The sequence below is a fragment of the Phaethon aethereus genome (assembly GCF_964289735.1).
Source record: "Phaethon aethereus genome assembly, chromosome: 1".
NCBI classification, from domain to species: domain Eukaryota; kingdom Metazoa; phylum Chordata; class Aves; order Phaethontiformes; family Phaethontidae; genus Phaethon; species Phaethon aethereus.
The window spans coordinates 211172413-211189812 of record NC_138575.1 but is presented as its reverse complement, the minus strand read 5'-3'; the positions used below and the strand labels follow the sequence as shown (position 1 = coordinate 211189812).

The 17400-nt window shown below is 42.4% G+C and overlaps 1 protein-coding gene across 1 annotated transcript; it reads right to left on the bottom strand.

Moving 5' to 3' along the window:
- Positions 1–9105: 9105 nt before the first annotated feature.
- Positions 9106–12995, bottom strand: TAF1D (TATA-box binding protein associated factor, RNA polymerase I subunit D; the record flags this gene model as incomplete). Its single annotated transcript, XM_082014921.1, has 5 exons — positions 9106–9273; positions 9588–9645; positions 11749–11924; positions 12202–12661; positions 12763–12995. The coding sequence occupies 5 exons, from the start codon at positions 12993–12995 to the stop codon at positions 9106–9108; spliced, it is 1095 nt and encodes a 364-aa protein (XP_081871047.1).
- Positions 12996–17400: the final 4405 nt, after the last annotated feature.

Below are 17400 nucleotides of genomic sequence, written 5' to 3'. Positions count from 1 at the left end.
GGAAGCTTTTTACCATGCAGAGATGAGCACTGTAGTACATAGTCTCATCTTCATCATAGCTCCAGCTCTTAGGTGAATATTCTTGCACACAGAAGGGAAGAGACCAGGACTACACTTTACTACCAGCAAGCCCCAGCTGCTCATCAGCCATGACCTGCTCACAGGACACCAACAGGAAATAATCCCAAGATGCTACTGTCAGGCACAGGTTTAAGTGCTGTGTCAGTCTGTATAGAATAAACCTTTCCAGCACATTAGTACAGTTGATTTCAATGAGAGGGAAATGAGCTGATAAAGCCTGTTCTAGTCATGTTACAGCTTGACACACTCAACTGAGCAAGCACTTTAGCAACACCAAGCATTGCCACATGTTCCCAGAGGTCAAAACTGAAAGGGTAAGGGAAAAAGCTCTCACTGCTCCTCAACTGGTTTCCAAACGACACACAATCTCTGTTTACAGAGTTAGAATGACATGTTTAATTCTAAATTATTGCAATAATTAACAGTGCAGATATGGTTCAAATATATAAAGCGCTGTGCAGTTCTCCCTTGCAGCAGACTCATACTACCAGGACCTGAGAGAGAAAAAGCATCTATTAGCACTTCTACTGAAAAAAAGCCATAAAAACCCATTTGAAGTCTGTTGTCTTCCTCACACTGAAGTCTTCACTCTTAGCATAACATGGCTTCCTCTAGTCTAAACCAATTTGATTTCACAACACAGTGCTGGTATAAAAGCAGTAACACTGAGAACACATGCATACACCCTTAAAGTGTTAAAGAACAAAAGCACTATTTCCAATGATACCTCCCCAAGTATAATTTTGTTTCCTATAACCACTCAGTGCCCACATTCCCACTTCTCCCCCCTCACCTATGTGTTCCAGGCAGCTCCAAGAATACACTGTATTGCCAAGGAGAAAGCTGTGATTAAGGTGCAAGACTGCTCATGCCACAACTGTATCAACCTGTTGTTCTTTAACCAGGTGCTGCAAAAGTCAACTGGTTTCACAATGAAACTGAGCAGCCTCTTCCCTACATTTGCACCTCAAAAAGAACTTGAGGGCAGTAGATAAACATCCTTTTTCATTCCGTAAGGTGTATCTCCTCATAAATAGACCATAGCACACACCATGTGTCCATAGCATCCTGCAGAGGATTTCAGTATGTGGTCACCACGTTAAGGGCTGCTGGTTTTTCAGCCATGCAAACCCTCTTTGAAGTGACCTTGAATTTCTTTTCAGTACCAGCAATTTTGCTATGCACACTTACCTTCAGATTTGCTTTGGTGGCACTCAGATGGTGTTTCTCACCCCTCTTGAGGTACAGTGACTTGGTAGCAGACACTATGGGTTAAAGGGTCAGATTAGTTAGTGTAAGTAAAGAGTTAACACATGTTAAATTGCACAGAACAGCCTTCTGTCTTTTTGCTTCTGTGCCTGATAACCACCCCCTCAGCAGCAGCTCCTAGAGTCCAAGTTACAAAGGTTCTAAACTAGAACTCTTGTTCCTCTGTAGCTCAAGTGTTGGAGGTGCCCAAGGATACAGCCACATACCTCAGCAGGAACTTGCTCTTACCTTAACAGCAGTAGGAGGCAGCACTGTGTCTGTGACCTACATTAAAGCTTTATTCCCAGCAGACTTAGTGCCATATCACACAGCAATTAAAGAGTCTGATGGACTTGCTTTATGGTCATGTCCACAGCTCACCAGAAACAGCAATATCCTAGCAGCCTTGGTAATGACCAGGTACCCTCACTGCTGTTGTCACCAACTGAAGTCTGGTACTTAAATCAATTCAAGTTGCCCATCCTTTCTTGTTAAGGACCAGTCAATCCTGCCCATATGTAAGCCAAGCTCTGTACCAACAAGCCTAAAATCTGTCAAAAGCTTCAAGTGCAGAAGGATTCCTCACAACCAATAGCAGTATAATTCAGAAACTAGTACTACAAATTGCTGCACAACTATGACATCCATTTAAAGTATATAAGACACAAGAATGACTCACAGATAAGCAACCTGCCCAGATACTGGGTAACCACTGCCCAGTCTTCTCTGCTACTAGACAGCCATTTCTACCCTCTTCTAGAACAGCTCACTGAAGTTTCAATGACTGGAGTCATACAAAGTTACCAGAAACTGAAAAGTAGCATGAGAGCATCTGAACTGACTGGTAACTCAGTGCTTACCTCTCCCAGACAGGTTATCTTCCACAGCTCATCCTGTTAATGCTGGAAAGTTCACCTTGTTCTGTACCCTAAAGCACCTGTTAAGAAGAAACAGAATCCACTTGCCAAGTTCCAGAGGCCAGTATCCAGTTCTCACACTGGGACATGAAAATAGAAAGCAAGTACATTCAAACCCCTCTCAAGGGCAAAGCCTGTATCAGCAAAAATACCAGGTTTAACAGACACAGCAGAATGTAAACCAACGATGCCAAACGCTGAACTCCTGTAGCACTGTTTTTTGAACACCCCATCAGAAGAATGCTGCTGGGTGCAGATACCATACAGTGCAAGAGCTGCTGTAGCTCTTCATCCACAACAGCTCGTTTTAACTTTCAAGCTTTTTGTATGCACCAGTTAGTGTCTAGTGATAAGCTAAATTTATGTACTCATTTCACAAAAGAAAACAGGGAAGAGAGACTCCATGCATTTCACCTAATAGGAACAGCAGCTTCAGAATCCTAAGTTTTCATATATTCCTACCATGCAGGATTTATACTTCCAAAATATTTTGCTTGTTTTACTTTAAACCCTGCATTCTATAGAACAAAAGCCAGGAATTTTAATAGTAAACTGGCTGAGCTGCTCAGAAATTAACTCTTTAAAACTTCAAACTGAAAGATATAACCCAACTATTGCTGCTCAGTATGAAACTTATCAAGCATCTACTTGACACAGAACAGAAATGCACCATGTTTATGAAGTTACTTCAAGTTCTGAGACACCATAGTGCTGTCTCTTCTTACCTACAGCCACCAAAACAAGAATAAAGAATCACTCCTTCATGATCAGAGGGGGATTAGATTGTTTAAAGCCATCCAGAAAACCCAAACCACAAGAAACAGTGTTAGAAACCAGGTACCTACAAAAAACAGGCTGAACTTACTCTTCAGCCAATGTAGGTTACACCTGAAATCCCAGAACACACCATCTGTCAACTCTTGCCAAGATTTTGCACTTGAATCACTTTTTCGTTTGTATCAAAAGCGTTAAGTCAGTTACCTAAAGGAGAACATAATGCATTATTATAGTTCCTAGGATGCTACATTAAGATTTGTCTTGCAGTTTTACCCCACAGAGCTAACAGGTAGTTCAATGGGTAAAGCAAAACCACAAGTTTATTCTGTGAGGCATTTCCAACGACATGAACCTACAGAGGAGATCCTATCGGGATAGACCTCAACATTGCTGATACTATAAATTAACATAATACATAAAAATCAAGCAGAATGGAAAGGTCTCTTATAGATTCTACTAAGTGTCTTTCAAATTTGTTTCAAGACATTTGGAGGAAGGAGGAGGGTAAATGACACATTAACATTTGGGGAAGATAAATCAACTCCTTTGTATTAGCAACAGTTTTAACATTAAAAGTTAGTGTTACCTGAAAGGTAAACAAAGGGAATTAACTACAGAATTGTACTCAAACCAGAATCTTCCCTGTAACTTCCCTGCTAAGTGTAAGCTACTTGTAGCAGTAAAGCTATCAGTTTAAGTAGTAAAGCTGATCACCTCCTTTTTGACTGAGAAATTTGTATGAGTGTTCTTTGGACAAATCAAAATAAAAATATTTTTTTCACCTAACAGACAGTGAATACTACATTAAAATACAGTAATGTAGTGTTAAAACAAGTCCCCAAAACACTCCACAAGTCAGTAAGCTTGATTTGGCATAGATTTCCAGCCACTGAAAGCCAGAGCCCTTTAAACATTAAGGAATATGCAGAACCTCAGATGTCATACTAACCCTAGAAGGGGCTTCAGGTTTTTGTGAAATGGCATCCCATATTTCTTCTCTCATTTTCTCTAAACACATACCACCTGAAAAAGCAAGATAAAGTTAAAAACTGACATGTACATGCATACAGACCAGCAAAACCTAGAACAGTACTTAGTAGTTCAGTGATTTCTCATCACCACAGGCATTTCTGATGGCCTCTCTCCCTGGAATAAAGCTACAGTAATGTTTGTATATTATCCAATTTGACAACTCTTCTTAATTTCCTGTTTGTTTTTAACAGAAAGTCAGAATCATCATCTTTGCTCACTGACACAAAACACTACTGTTCAATACTCACAATGGATGCCCAGAATAAAGTGACATGAAAAGGACACCTATGTAGTAGATTTGTTCAGACAGGCTATTCTCACTCACTCTCTTCAGAGCAGTTGAACATTTTGCCAATCATCACAACAATTCCGTCACAGCGTTCTCAAGTTCGGGAAAAGATAAGCTCTTACATTTTCTAAAGCAACACCGCATCTTCTCAGTAAGAAGGAAAGCAATATAACCAGTTCACCAAGTTAAGACAGACAGCTAACCTGCAACAGGCAAGGATTAAAAAAAGCCCAATAATCTGTCACACTAACTTACCAAGACACTTGTTCTGCCTGGACTATCACGGACTTCCTAAAAAGAAGTAAATTGTTGCATCTGAGTAACAGTTCCAAGTTTCTAGTATTTATTTATGAAGACTTAGGTACTTTTACACTCAATAGGAAGCAGGCAGACTGTAGTTCAGTTATGCTGCCTGAATGCTAACAATGCAACAAAGCATTTCTTTTGAACTCAGAGCCATGGCCCCATCTACCACAACGATCAACATCTATCTGCAATTTAAGGAACTGGAGCACTATAGCACAGCAGATCCAACTAAGGGAGTTCCTAACAGTCAGCTGGTACCGTGATGTAAAGAAAACACCTATGGCATACCATTAAGACAGCTTACAAATAGGCTCTAATAAACCACCTACAAGAATGCAGCACTGCATGTCCTTCCTCTACATGCTAGTTCTACTTCCTTTAATAGGCAGGATGCAGAATTCAAAAATAGCAAAACAAACTAATCCTGTGATTTTACAGTAGCTACATTTTGAACTATGTTTGCATAGTTATCCCGTTAAGGAAACCTGTTACAGGTCTCATTGGCACCACTGCAATCAACTTTACAGTGAGGAAAGCATAACCTGTTACTCTTCTAGCCACGTTTTTCAATTCAGACACACAGTGAGTTGTGCCTATCTGCTGAATAACGAGGCATAGCAATTAACTCTCCACAATGTCTGTAGAATGGCTTCTGTTTTTGAACCTGAGCCAGTTAACTTTAAAAAACCAAACATGTCACTGGCTGCTTTCTGGCACTTAGATTTGCATTTCAAAATAAATTATTGCTTCTTTGTAAAAAGCCAATCAAAAAGCCAAGACTTCAACTTTTCTGATCATCATCCAACTACCTCCACCTAGGAAAAAACAACAATTTCCTCAAAACTTACCCTTAAGTAGAGACTTTCCACCATGTTCCAGACATCACAGGAATGCCCCTTTAAGAAATATTTTGGAACAAAGTAATTGATTTAACTATACTTTTATCCCATAATAGTTCAACAGTTCTTCAGTGTTTTATTTGACAAACTCCCCAATAAGAAACTTTCTATCTACTCGTTTCACCAGAAATAAAGTTTAACCAGCACATCCGCCTGAAAACCAACGATGCCAGCTGCTGAAATACTGTAGCACTGCTTTTTGAACACCCCATCAGGAAGATACTGCTGGGTACAGATACCATACAGTGCACAAATTAGTCTGATTACTTGCTGTGGAAATAATACTTGTCTCAAGAAATCAAATACGCTCATGCTGAAGTTCAGAAGAAACACAAAGCTTACCTCTTTTACTAACATGTTGCACAGAAGTCCACCCACATAACAGATAGGTACATCAGAAGGCCAAACAGCTGTAGGAATTCAAGTACTCCAAAAAAGGAACAACTGCTCCCTGCTGCAGAGCTGTTGTGTTCATGTGTAAAGTCCAGAAAGAAACAGATGTAACTGAACTACACTTCTGCAAATCAGGAACATGAAACTCATGCCCTAGGTCCACCAGTATTTGAATGAATCACTGTCTGAATACATGCAAATATTGTCCCTTCATGTAAGTAACACAACCAATATGTTCATCAGCTGTGGGTTGCAAAAGAAGGACTTTTTCTAAGCACTAGGTTCCAGGTTTTTGTCTACAGCAACAGACAAGAACTGAACACGTGCTGGAACAGATCAAATGCATCCAATTTCATTTTTCTACTATTCTTCAAAGAGCACTTGAGCTATTTCACAGTTTACTATACACTTACCATTAATAACTGTCACCTTCCACACCGTTTTCTATTTTTAGTCCATAGCTTGGACTAAGGTAACTGTGGCAAGGAGTCCAATATCAGATATGCTGTCCTAAAAATGATTTATGCTGCTTCAAATCAATGTTACCTAGTCCAGTACCCTTCCTGCAGCAATGGCCAGATAAGATGCCCTGTTCGTATACTCTTACTTAAGTGTGTTCTTGTGAGGTTTCATTACTTTGGCTCAAGGCTTCCCATATTAAAGATGTTTTCCTGTCCAGTAATCTGACACGCCATTTTCTTCCATGCTATTTCCTAGACTCTTCCTGAAGCCACACAAACTTGGTTAACACCCTACAATAAGAAGTTTCATAGCTTTAGCAACACACACATGCAAGACTACCAGCTTCTTTCTGCTGTTCCTCCTGTTCTTGCATGGGACATGCATTAGGATGAAATTTTACCATAGGGAAGCAATCAGAAGCTGCAGCTGTATGATACACCCCAGTACAGAAACTGTGGGTGGGGCACCACTAGACTAAGTGTAGAGTAGTTGTCCAATGTCTTCAGCAGAGAAGATCCCAAGTAGTGTCCAAACCAAATCAGATAAAGTTGCCCTGCAGCACTCAACATCAGGTAAAACCAAAGTATTTCTAGATATAACTTCTAACAAAAACTGCATTTAATACACAGGTATTCAAGACCTCAGAAGTTTTGTTTTCATTCAAGCAGAGGCTACAGGCTCTAATTTTGGTCAGACTGGTAAAAAGAGACATTGCACTGAACTCAACACCTTGGAAGCTTCACACAGAAGTTGCAGAGCTATGAAACACTGTAATGTATACATACTTGAACTATGGAATACTATTTTTTCCAAAACATTGTGAAGCAAAGCAAAGAAGCTACCTGAAGAAAACAGAACTGCAAAGCAAGTAACAGCTTACCTTATACATCAAGAAAATTGAGTGATATTTCATCTTCAAAACTAACATAAGCTACAAGAAAAAAGTGGTAAGAACTATCAGATATGGTCAAATAACTGAAGATTCCTAAAGACAAAAGCTAGGTTTCAGCTATCAATTTAACAGTTGTAATAAGCCTGTTTTCATGTGTATTTATCCAGTTCTAATCAGAATCGAAATTTAGTTCATTTCTGAGTCACTCAGCAGTTGAACAGAAAAATTCATCACATGAACTGCAGAATGAGCGAGACTCCACATACCACCTCGCTATGCCTTACCAAGCAAGAACCCCACTCCTAGATCCAGGATGAGTCTTTCAAGCCATACAGTATTTCTCAGGTAGATGCCTAAAAGAGTTACATTTAGCCATTAATTTTGGACCAGTATTAAATGTGATCTTCAACTACTGAAGAGTAATTTTTGCAATCTTACTCCCTAGAGCTACCAAGTTGCAACTGGGAAACCCCAGATTTCCTTTACAAAGACTGGGGACCTTCATTCAAGCATATAAGGAATGCAACTTGACCTGCTCTCATTATCCTGAGCACCTATTGTAAATCTCCTCAGACTGTCAATTACATTTTGAAGGAAATTAAACCAATAGGTATTAAGTCTTTCTCTGACAACATCCCTGTTCAGCACAGACTACTTTTACCTGCCCAACAGCTGTTGGTTTGTTGCTGACAGATTTGGTTATTAGAGTATTTGAGTGAGGCAGATCACCCTTTGGTTATTTACATCTTGTTGATTCACAAGTAAACTTTTCCAACATTTTTTTATTTCTACTGCTACCAACACAGCCTTGTAGGAGTTAGCCACATTCAGACCATTTCTAAACATTCTCTAGTCATGTTTCCAACTGTCCAAAAATATGTTTGAGAAAGGTATTTGCAACTGGGGCAATGCTTGTTAAGTACTGTCATTATATAGAGCTTTCATTTTCTGCAAAGACATGTGAATATTAGACCCCATTCTGGACAGATGAGGGCAAGAGGGGAAAAAAAGAATCTTTTTACCTAAGATTCATCATGTTGCTACAGTTATTTTTAAGATAGCTTAGAACTTCAGATTACTGTTTTAGATTCAGGAGTGGAGAATTATTTTTCTGAAAAGTTATTCCACATGGAATAGACAACCTCAATCATACAATTTGATTTTATCATTGGAATGCATTAACTGTATTTTGCAATAGATTTTGTCCAAGCTAATCACTTTTGTGTTTTTTCCTGTTGGCACAAAGATTTCCATTAAGCTTCAATTCTGTTGTCAACCCTTAACTCAGCTCGAAGTATTTCAAAACATAACCTGCTTTTCCTTAAGATAAAGAAAAATACAAGTACCACTCACAAAAAAAATCAGCTATGAAAAAGGGGCGCAAATTGCCATTTGTAACATAAGCATGTATATGTATGCATGCAAATGCATACACTTTTCTATACTGTGCTGCTGCTTTGTTATATTATTTGGAACCTGTTTTGCTATTTTTAATTCCATAAATTCTATGTTCCATTGGTTAACAGAAGTCAAGTTGCAGAAGCTAGCATTTCAGCAAGATTATCAGCCACTGAATCAAGGATCTTATACACTTGATACAGGACAGCACAGAAGACATTTAAAAGCTTAGCAAAAATACAGATTTTACTTGTTTTGTAACTGTCTCAGACACAAGCCCAACATGCTCAACTTAAACCAAATCTGACTAGGTTGCTTGTTTGATAGTTTGGCATTGACTTCAGACCAAAGTTTTAAACCAAGTAGCCCATGAAAAAGGTACCTGAAGAGTGACCACTGCCCCCTCATTTATTACTTTTCTCTTCTCCTAGGTAAACCTTGCAGAAGCCCAGAGTTCTCAGCAGCATAGTCGTCTTCCTCCTCTATTTCAATAGCTTCAGTTGATTTTGCATGTTTCGTTTCGGGCTTTGATTTCTTCTTACTGGGAATTTTGCTGCTTATAATGAAAGCGCTGTTCTCCTAAGAAAATGGAAGACAGAAGTACTCACAAGTCTAGTTTTCAGACACTTAAAGGGTAAGACTTTGGTAGTAACTCTGCAGACTTTTAAGTATAGGAATTCTGGAATTCTCTGACATTCCAGCATTATTTCCAGAGAGGAGAACATGGGACTCTAAAAACAACTTCCTTCTGCAGTACAGATCAGAATTCACAGGTATCATACAGTTAACTCTGGATCTAAGCTCAAGAATTAACTACTCAAAACATTATCTACCAATTCTTTAACCTCAGAAGAGAAAGGTTAGAGTTCCTGAAGTTAGGAGTATTTACTCACCACTACTCTGGCATCAAGGTCATCTTGATTATCAGAATTCAAGTTGTCATCATCATCACTGAAATACAGAAATCAAGCTCTGTACTTTTATAGTAGCTTAAAAATGCATAAACTGTTTTCATACTACAGCTCCTAGTTTCTCTTAATGTGTATAAAGCACTACAGCTTGTAGGTATAAGACTTCTACAGATGATCTACACGAGACTGTTCTCAAACAATAGTTTCTGACCACAGAATTACATCCCAACTAGCAATACTGGCAAGATGGAAGCAGTGCTTAGCAGAACAGATTCAGTAGCAGACTCCAATAGCAGTATTGATATTTAGGATGACACTGGCAACCAGGCTAGAAAGTCAGCAAGTTAGAAAATGAGCAGAATACAATGAAGAAAAGAGGATAGGCCTCAGTTAACAAGAGTACACAGCTGTTTTCCTGATACTACAACTGAGAAACACCTCCATACTGCCATGAAAGACAAGTATGAAATTCCACTATCATCCGCAGGTTTTTCCTCTCAAGACAGAGCTCCCCAGAAAGAGATGGAGCCATTTGAGTTCTATGGTTTCAGCAAGTGGCACCAGGAGGACTTGTTCCAAAAAACTTCTGAAGTCTTCTAGTACTCATTACTGTTGGAGAAGCCACTGCCTGAGCATCCACACACGAATCAAGGAGTCACACACACACCACCCGAGACTAACTGCTAGAGTCCCTTTGCAGCAGGAAACTCAGTGAGCTGACGGATGCCCCTTTCACCTCCACACATACTCTCAGGTGCTTCCTCTTCCCTGAGGCTTGACCCTAGGTTTCCTGAAACAAAATCTCTGACATAACACACTCATCTGGCATATGTGAAGTGATACAGTGGTGAAGAACAGCTCAAGCTGGGTGCATGCTGGAGAGGGACCCTGAAAGAATTTCTGGGCAATTATACCCTTACAGTCTAAGTTCCCCTCCTCTCATGAGGGAGTTCAGTCCAATAGCAGTATTTGGGTCTGAGGTCTACTTGTTCCTCATTGGATCCTTTCACTGCCTCCAGGCAAGCCACTCTTTTCCTTTTCTCAAGGAGGCAACTTCTGCTGATGGATGTGACTATCCTTCTAATTTACACAAGTTTTAGGGCCTTCCCTCATGTAACGAAGTCAAAGAGTTCAGTATAAGCTCATCAGTATCTAGGTGAAAGTTCACTGCTTGCAGCCCAAAGCTTTTTACTGATGCTATACAATGGATTCCGTCTGAACTAGGAAGTGGCTCCTCTAACACTCACTATACACAAAGAGTTGAGTGTCTGGATGAGCTGGCTTGCATTTATTCTACTGCATTTTGTTTCTTCTGCTCTTTTGTACAGAAGCAAACTAATTGTTACTCATTTTACAGGCTCACCCTAATACTTCAACTTGCATAAATTAGCAGTTTAAGTGACTACTAAAGCAAACAATAGCTGAAAGACAGCTTTGTACCTTTGGGCTGTCTTCCAGGCTTTCCAGTTTCAAGCTGCTGAGTATACTTACAACATTCATTATTCTTGATGATTTACTAATCCCTTTATTGCATTTAAGTTAACTGACCATAAAGACACAAGATGATACTTCAATGCTTAATAAAGTAGAAAGGAAACTGAACTAATTTCAGGAAATACCTTTTTAAAAAACATTTCTACCACATCATTTTAGGGAGACAGTAGAAGACACCACTTGAAACAATGATCAGTCTTTAAACATACATCTTTCTACAAGAAGTTCCAAGTCATTTACAAGCACAGAATCCCAAGTGGCTGAGCACTGTTCCCAAAATAAACAATGCTTTCATAAGCAGACACTCACATTTAGATTACACAATGTTGATATAGGCTAAAAAGACAGCATTAGGAACTGAACTTGATATACTTACAACATACAATATCTGTCACAAGATTGCACACTACTGCACTACCTCCTGAATTCCTCAACTGTAACAGCAGACTTGTATTGGTCCAGCCAGGATAGCAGCTGAGTTTGCATTTGCCACTAAAGCAGTGCTGGCATCCTTCCCATGCCAGCAAACAGGCTGGGGGTAACCAAGAGCTGGGGAGTGGGGAGTTAGGCATTTACCTGTATACACACAGACTTATGTTTTAGTTAAAAACAAAAAAGCAAGTTTTATACCACCTAAAGACAAACTTACTTTGTCTCCTGAATAGGGGAAATGGGGCCTTCATCATCTAAATATTTGTGTTTCCGTACCATCAGACATTCTCTTTCTAAGTCTTCACTAGCCTGAAGGTCTTGTAAAGCTTTTTTAAGATGTTCTTCGTATTTAAGCAGTTCAATGTACTTGAAATAGCCTTTTGCAGCTGCTTGCTAAAGAAAAATGCATCAGGTGAGATATTAGAAATACCACTATAAAGCATTTATATTATGAACTGAAATGTAGTATTATACTGACACACATTTTAGCTGTGTTTTTCTTAAAGGTATTAAACAGACAACATTAAGTGTCCTGTTTAACAGAAGTAAAAACTGCTTCATTGATTTCCTGTAGCACATCAGGTAGAAGCACAACACAGCAAACTTAAATTCACTATTTTTAGACTAAACAGAAAAAGAATACATTTGTCTCGCAAGACAGAGAACTCACCTCATAGCCAAGAACCATCTTTAAGGGAATATGTTTCTTCCCATAATGTTTTTCAACAAAAGGGAATTGATAACCTCTGTGTAGAAGCCTTCTCTTTTGCTCTTGAGGTGAGGCTGTTAGGGGCGGCCTCCCTGTAGGCATCTGTGTGCTTTCATACTTTTTCTTCTTCTTGCCTGAGCCATCTCTGTATTTTCGGTGTGCAGCAGCCTTAAACTTCTTTCCTCTGAAGTGATAGGCAAAAATGGCTTTCAAATTGAGTTTTGACTTCTGCTTCTGGTGAGTTTCAGATGATTTCACGGGACTTGGAGGGGACAGAGAAAGATCTGAAGAGCTTTCACTCTCAGACACTCCTGCAACTGATTCAGCTTGTTGCCTTGAAGCTTGAGATCTCCTTTTTTGCTCTGAAGGTGCAATGGAGCACTTAGGATGGTACTCACTGCCACTAGCAGCAGAGAGATCACTGAAGAAGAAAAAAATATTTACTTTCAAAAGAATGTATACTTTTATGATATGACACAGGTTCTTCACATGAAAAATTCTAAAACAGAGATAAAAACTCACATTTCTGAACCACTGCTGTCCAGTAAAACCTCAGCTGAAGCAGGTGATTTACATATACTGTTAAGCTCATCTGAAGACTGCTCAGCAGCAGCATTCTTCTGCCTTGAAGACTTCGTTCGCCTATTTGTTTCACACACATGTACTTTACACAGTTCTTTCTGTTGGTTGCATATCAGCTCGTGGGCATCAGGGCAATCAGAACCAGAAGCCTGGGATTCATCTGTATCAGTCATATTTATTTCAGTTTGCCCTAGAAATCAATGAGAATTCAAGAAATTAAAGAAAATTCTATGTTAATTAGCCTAAGTTAACCTTCCACCACTCCATCTATTAGGGTAAGCTTATAAGAACAATCTGTGAGCAAATTTCAACATCTATTTTCCTATGAACCACAAGCAAATGTACTACCCTTCAGAGTAACAGTTAAGTTGCAGCCACTTATCTCAAGACATTCATAGCATAATTTATGTCAGAAGGGATTTGTACAGCTCTTTTGGTCCAACTCCTGCTCAAAGCAAGGCTAACTTTAGAGTTGCAACAGATATTCAGAAACTTATAGATACGAGTTCTGCATGTTTTAACCTTTTCCCTACTAAGAATACATTTTTCCTTATATAAAAGCAGTAGATCTGTACCTCTGGAGTTTTACTGTGCTTTTTACAGTTTCACAGACCCATCATCATACCCATTAATATCTCAACTCTGAAGACACTGTAGCAGAACGCATCTAATGTCCTCAGATAACCTGCTGCTGAATGGAGGTAGTGTTTGATGTTTCAGAGTACAGATTACTGCACAGATGCAGGAAGGCATCCCAAAAGTATGTGAAGACAAAGGTATACAACAGCAAATTGAGAGGTCTGAAAATATCGTAGATGCATATAACTAGCTTTAAAGAGTAAGACTAGCAGGCCAGAACAAATAGCTACAGGACACAGCCAGCCATGACTGCTCACAATATTAAGTTCCATTTCCTCTCTAACCCATACAGCTACAGTGATCTCAAAATTTTTCTCAGAACAAAGAGGATAAAGATATCACTAATCTCCTGCAGCTGTACATCAGTGACTGAATTTTAAGCAGTCTACATTTATGTGATTTTTTTGCATTATCTAACTGTTCACGGCAGAACCTTCCCCGTTGCATTTTTCAATATGAAAATATTTCATTCCAAAGCTGCATTAAATGCCGGCTTAGAAGTACATGAGACCTTAAACTCATCCTAATGCACTTAAAACAGCAGCACAAGGGCCCAATCTGCCTTCGCTGTGAGGAAGGGCGATTTTTGACGGCAACCGGCACCTATGCCCAGGACGAACTGCGGGCACCCCGCTAACATTAGTTCGCCCAAGACCTGACAAACACACCGTCCAAGAACAGGACGGCCTAACATCAAAGCACGAACACATGCAACACTTAACTACACAGGCTGCGGCTGGTACTTAGAGCTGCCAGCTCAGCATCGTTTGCCGCCTCTACTGCGGCTCTACTCTTAACAGCTGGCACACCAGACAGATCTCTTCGGGGAGAAAAGCAAGCAACATGTAACTGTCTAATTATTTCACACAAACTTCTCTCCTCCCAGAAAGCTCATCGATCACTTCGCCCAGCTTTACCTCAGGTTGAAAGGCGCTCGCCGAGCTCGGCTGCCAGCAGCGCGCTGGGGCCGACGCCACGGCAGACATTTTGTACCCGGGCACCCACCACATTACCAGAGGTCAGTGACCCCCCCCCACACCGGCACCGCTCCCGAGCAGAGCCTCACCAACGGCCGCCACCACGTGGACAACCTCCGCCGGGGCAAGGCAGGCCGGGCCGCCAGCCTGCCCCGGGCCCTTCCCCGCAGAGAAGCTCCGCGGCGGAGGCGCTCGGCGAGCGAGCACGACTCGATACCGCCCCGACTCTCCACCCTCACCCCGCTCCCGCCTCCCCGCGCCGCGGATGGCGGTGGATGCTGAGCAGGCACACAGCAGCCCACCTCTCACCTCCCCCACCACCAGCACAAAGGGCGTATCATGGTCGCCTGGGTCTTAAATATCGCCGGGCGCTCGCGAGAGGCGCGCGGGCCGACGGGAGGCGGGGCGGGGCCCGCGGTCCGGCGCCGCCATGCTGGGGGAGGCGGGGCGGGGCCCGCGGTCCGGCGCCGCCATGCTGGGGGAGGCGGGGCGGGGCCCGCGGTCCGGCGCCGCCATGCTGGGGGAGGCGGGGCGGGGCCCGCGGTCCGGCGCCGCCATGCTGGGGGAGGCGGGGCGGGGCCCGCGGTCCGGCGCCGCCATGCTGGGGGAGGCGGGGCGGGGCCGGGCCCGCGGTCCCCGGGGCCAGCCCGCGGTGGGTTCGGGCAGTGACGCCGCGCAGCCCGGACGGTGGCATAGGTATGTGCGGTCCGGCGCTAGCGGCGGCAGGGGGCGGGGCCGGGGGATCGTCCGCCAGCGCTTTTGCAGGCTGGGGCAGTGCGGGGCAGCTCCCGGCTGTCTGTCCCTTCAGCCGCTCCCTGCCTCGCCCGCAGGGTCCGGACTCCCTTTCAGGGCGCAGTTCCCGCGCTTCCCGCTCGGTGTGAGCCTCCGAGGAGCTGCTTGTTGCACTGGTCGGCCTCTGGTTACTGCTGTCCCGCCTCTCCTTCCCTCTGCCGCCCGGTCTGCCCCGAGCCTGCGGCTCCAGCCTGAATAAATCCCTTCTTTCCCCTCGCAGCCATGCCAAGCGCGGTGTCGGCTTTAGCGTTTCTCCGCTGCAGCGCTCTTTGCTACCTTTGCCCGGGTGCTCTCCCTAAGGAGTCCAGCCTCGCCTGGCCCGCCTCTGCTCGCCCTGCCGCGATCCCGCCCCGAACGCCGGCCGTGCCCCGCTGTCCTGCAGCCTTCCTCTGCCGCGCGCGGACCTCCTGACACGGCCCCAGTTGAGGAACGCAGCCTCTGCGGGCGCATCTGAAGATGTTTTGCTCTTCCTGGTGTCACTGCTAAATTTCTCTTCTGTCACTGACTGCCATCTTCAATTTTTCGCTGGTATTTCTTTTTCCCCCGACCCTGACTCATCTCTAGCCTGCCTATAACATCTCCTTCCTGGCTTCTGCCCTCCAAACTAGTTTTAATTCAGGTTTTGATACTAGTCCCATTTCATCTGCATTCTCCTGGCCCTTGACTACTCTCTCTTGAGGTTTTCTTCCTGCTTCAGAAAGATAGATTTCTAAAGTCTTTTTAGTTGCTTGTTCTCTCCATTCTTGTTGTATCATCCCAGATCTAATACTCTTACTGTCCTTTTAGCATTTGTGTTCTTTCTTTTAAAGCCTTCTGTAGTAATTCAGTGTGATTCCACCCCACCACAATGGATCTTAATTGTCTGTTGTTGTCTCCTTTCAGGTTCTCCATCTCCCACACCACACAAATTCCCCTGTGAATACTCTCCTTGAGGTCTTCTTGTGCCCTTGCCGGTAAGGATTACTGTCTTGTAATCACATTGGGTTTATTATGGTACATCAAGCTTTTCCCACAGTCTTTTCCTCCTTTCTTGATTGTGAGGAGCTGACTACTGTCCTTTAAACATCAGGTGATGGTCTATGTGTTATATCTGAGCCTACTTATTTGAACTATATCCGAGTCTTGGTGCTGCCTTTTGCACAACAGCAGTTCTAGCCTGTCTTCTCAGTTTGTTTCAGGACTTTTTCAACTGGTGTCTTGAGCGCTGGCACAGCCTCCTTCTGGACATGGCAAAGCATTCTTAAGGGCATGAGGATCATCTAAAACAATGCTGCCAAAGCCATCTTCTCAATTCCATTCTCTGACTGAATTACTCCTTGTTTGTGTTTGGTGCACACAATCTTGGAGTGCGATTCACACCCATCTGACAGTAGGCTTCTACCAGAGGTACCTGATCCAGCCTGTCACTTTCTCCTCCACAGCCAGAGGAGGGAGGGAGTCACCTGTGGAGATTGCAAAGACCAACTAAGATGAGAATTACTATACTATTACTATTTCTCCCTTTCGCTACTGCTTACTACAGCAGTAATTTGAGGTGGCTGAACTTTGAGCTCAAAGACTTTAGTTAGGTGACAGCTATGATCTCCTAACTCTCTTTATTTCTTTTGTCCTCTGGGTTGTTCTCCTTTACGCAGACCTGAGAGGCCTATGGTATAAGCACAGTTATGATTTTTGGCAGTCATAAAAGCTAGGATATTTTAAAAATAGAAGCTAAATGTGTACATAAACAGCTAGCTCACATCATAGTCCTTCCTAACAAAAGCTCTGTCAGGTCTGGGAATGTAAGTAGTTTTTTGGCTTTTTCCTCCAAGGCCTGAGATCTGGATAAGTGGGACCCATTTTCTTTTTCTGCTGTGTGCAGCAGGCATGTGCCTAAGGAGTTAATGATTGCTGTGACTGATTTAGAGGTAGTGTATAATCAGCTGTTTCTGCCCTGAGCTAGTGGTTTGCCCCAGTAGTTGACTTTGCTGTTGCAAGGCTGACTGAAATATAGTTCATTTATAAAGGCGTTCTTAAACTTATGTTCAAACAAAACTTTTTGTTACTTTTTGTGTCAGAGCCTGATACTGCAGAACTTGCTGCTGTTGTTTTCTATTTTGTTGCTAGCCTGTTCCCTTCTGGAAGGGAAAACACATGCCCAGAGTAAGCTGGAGACCATGTGACATCTGAG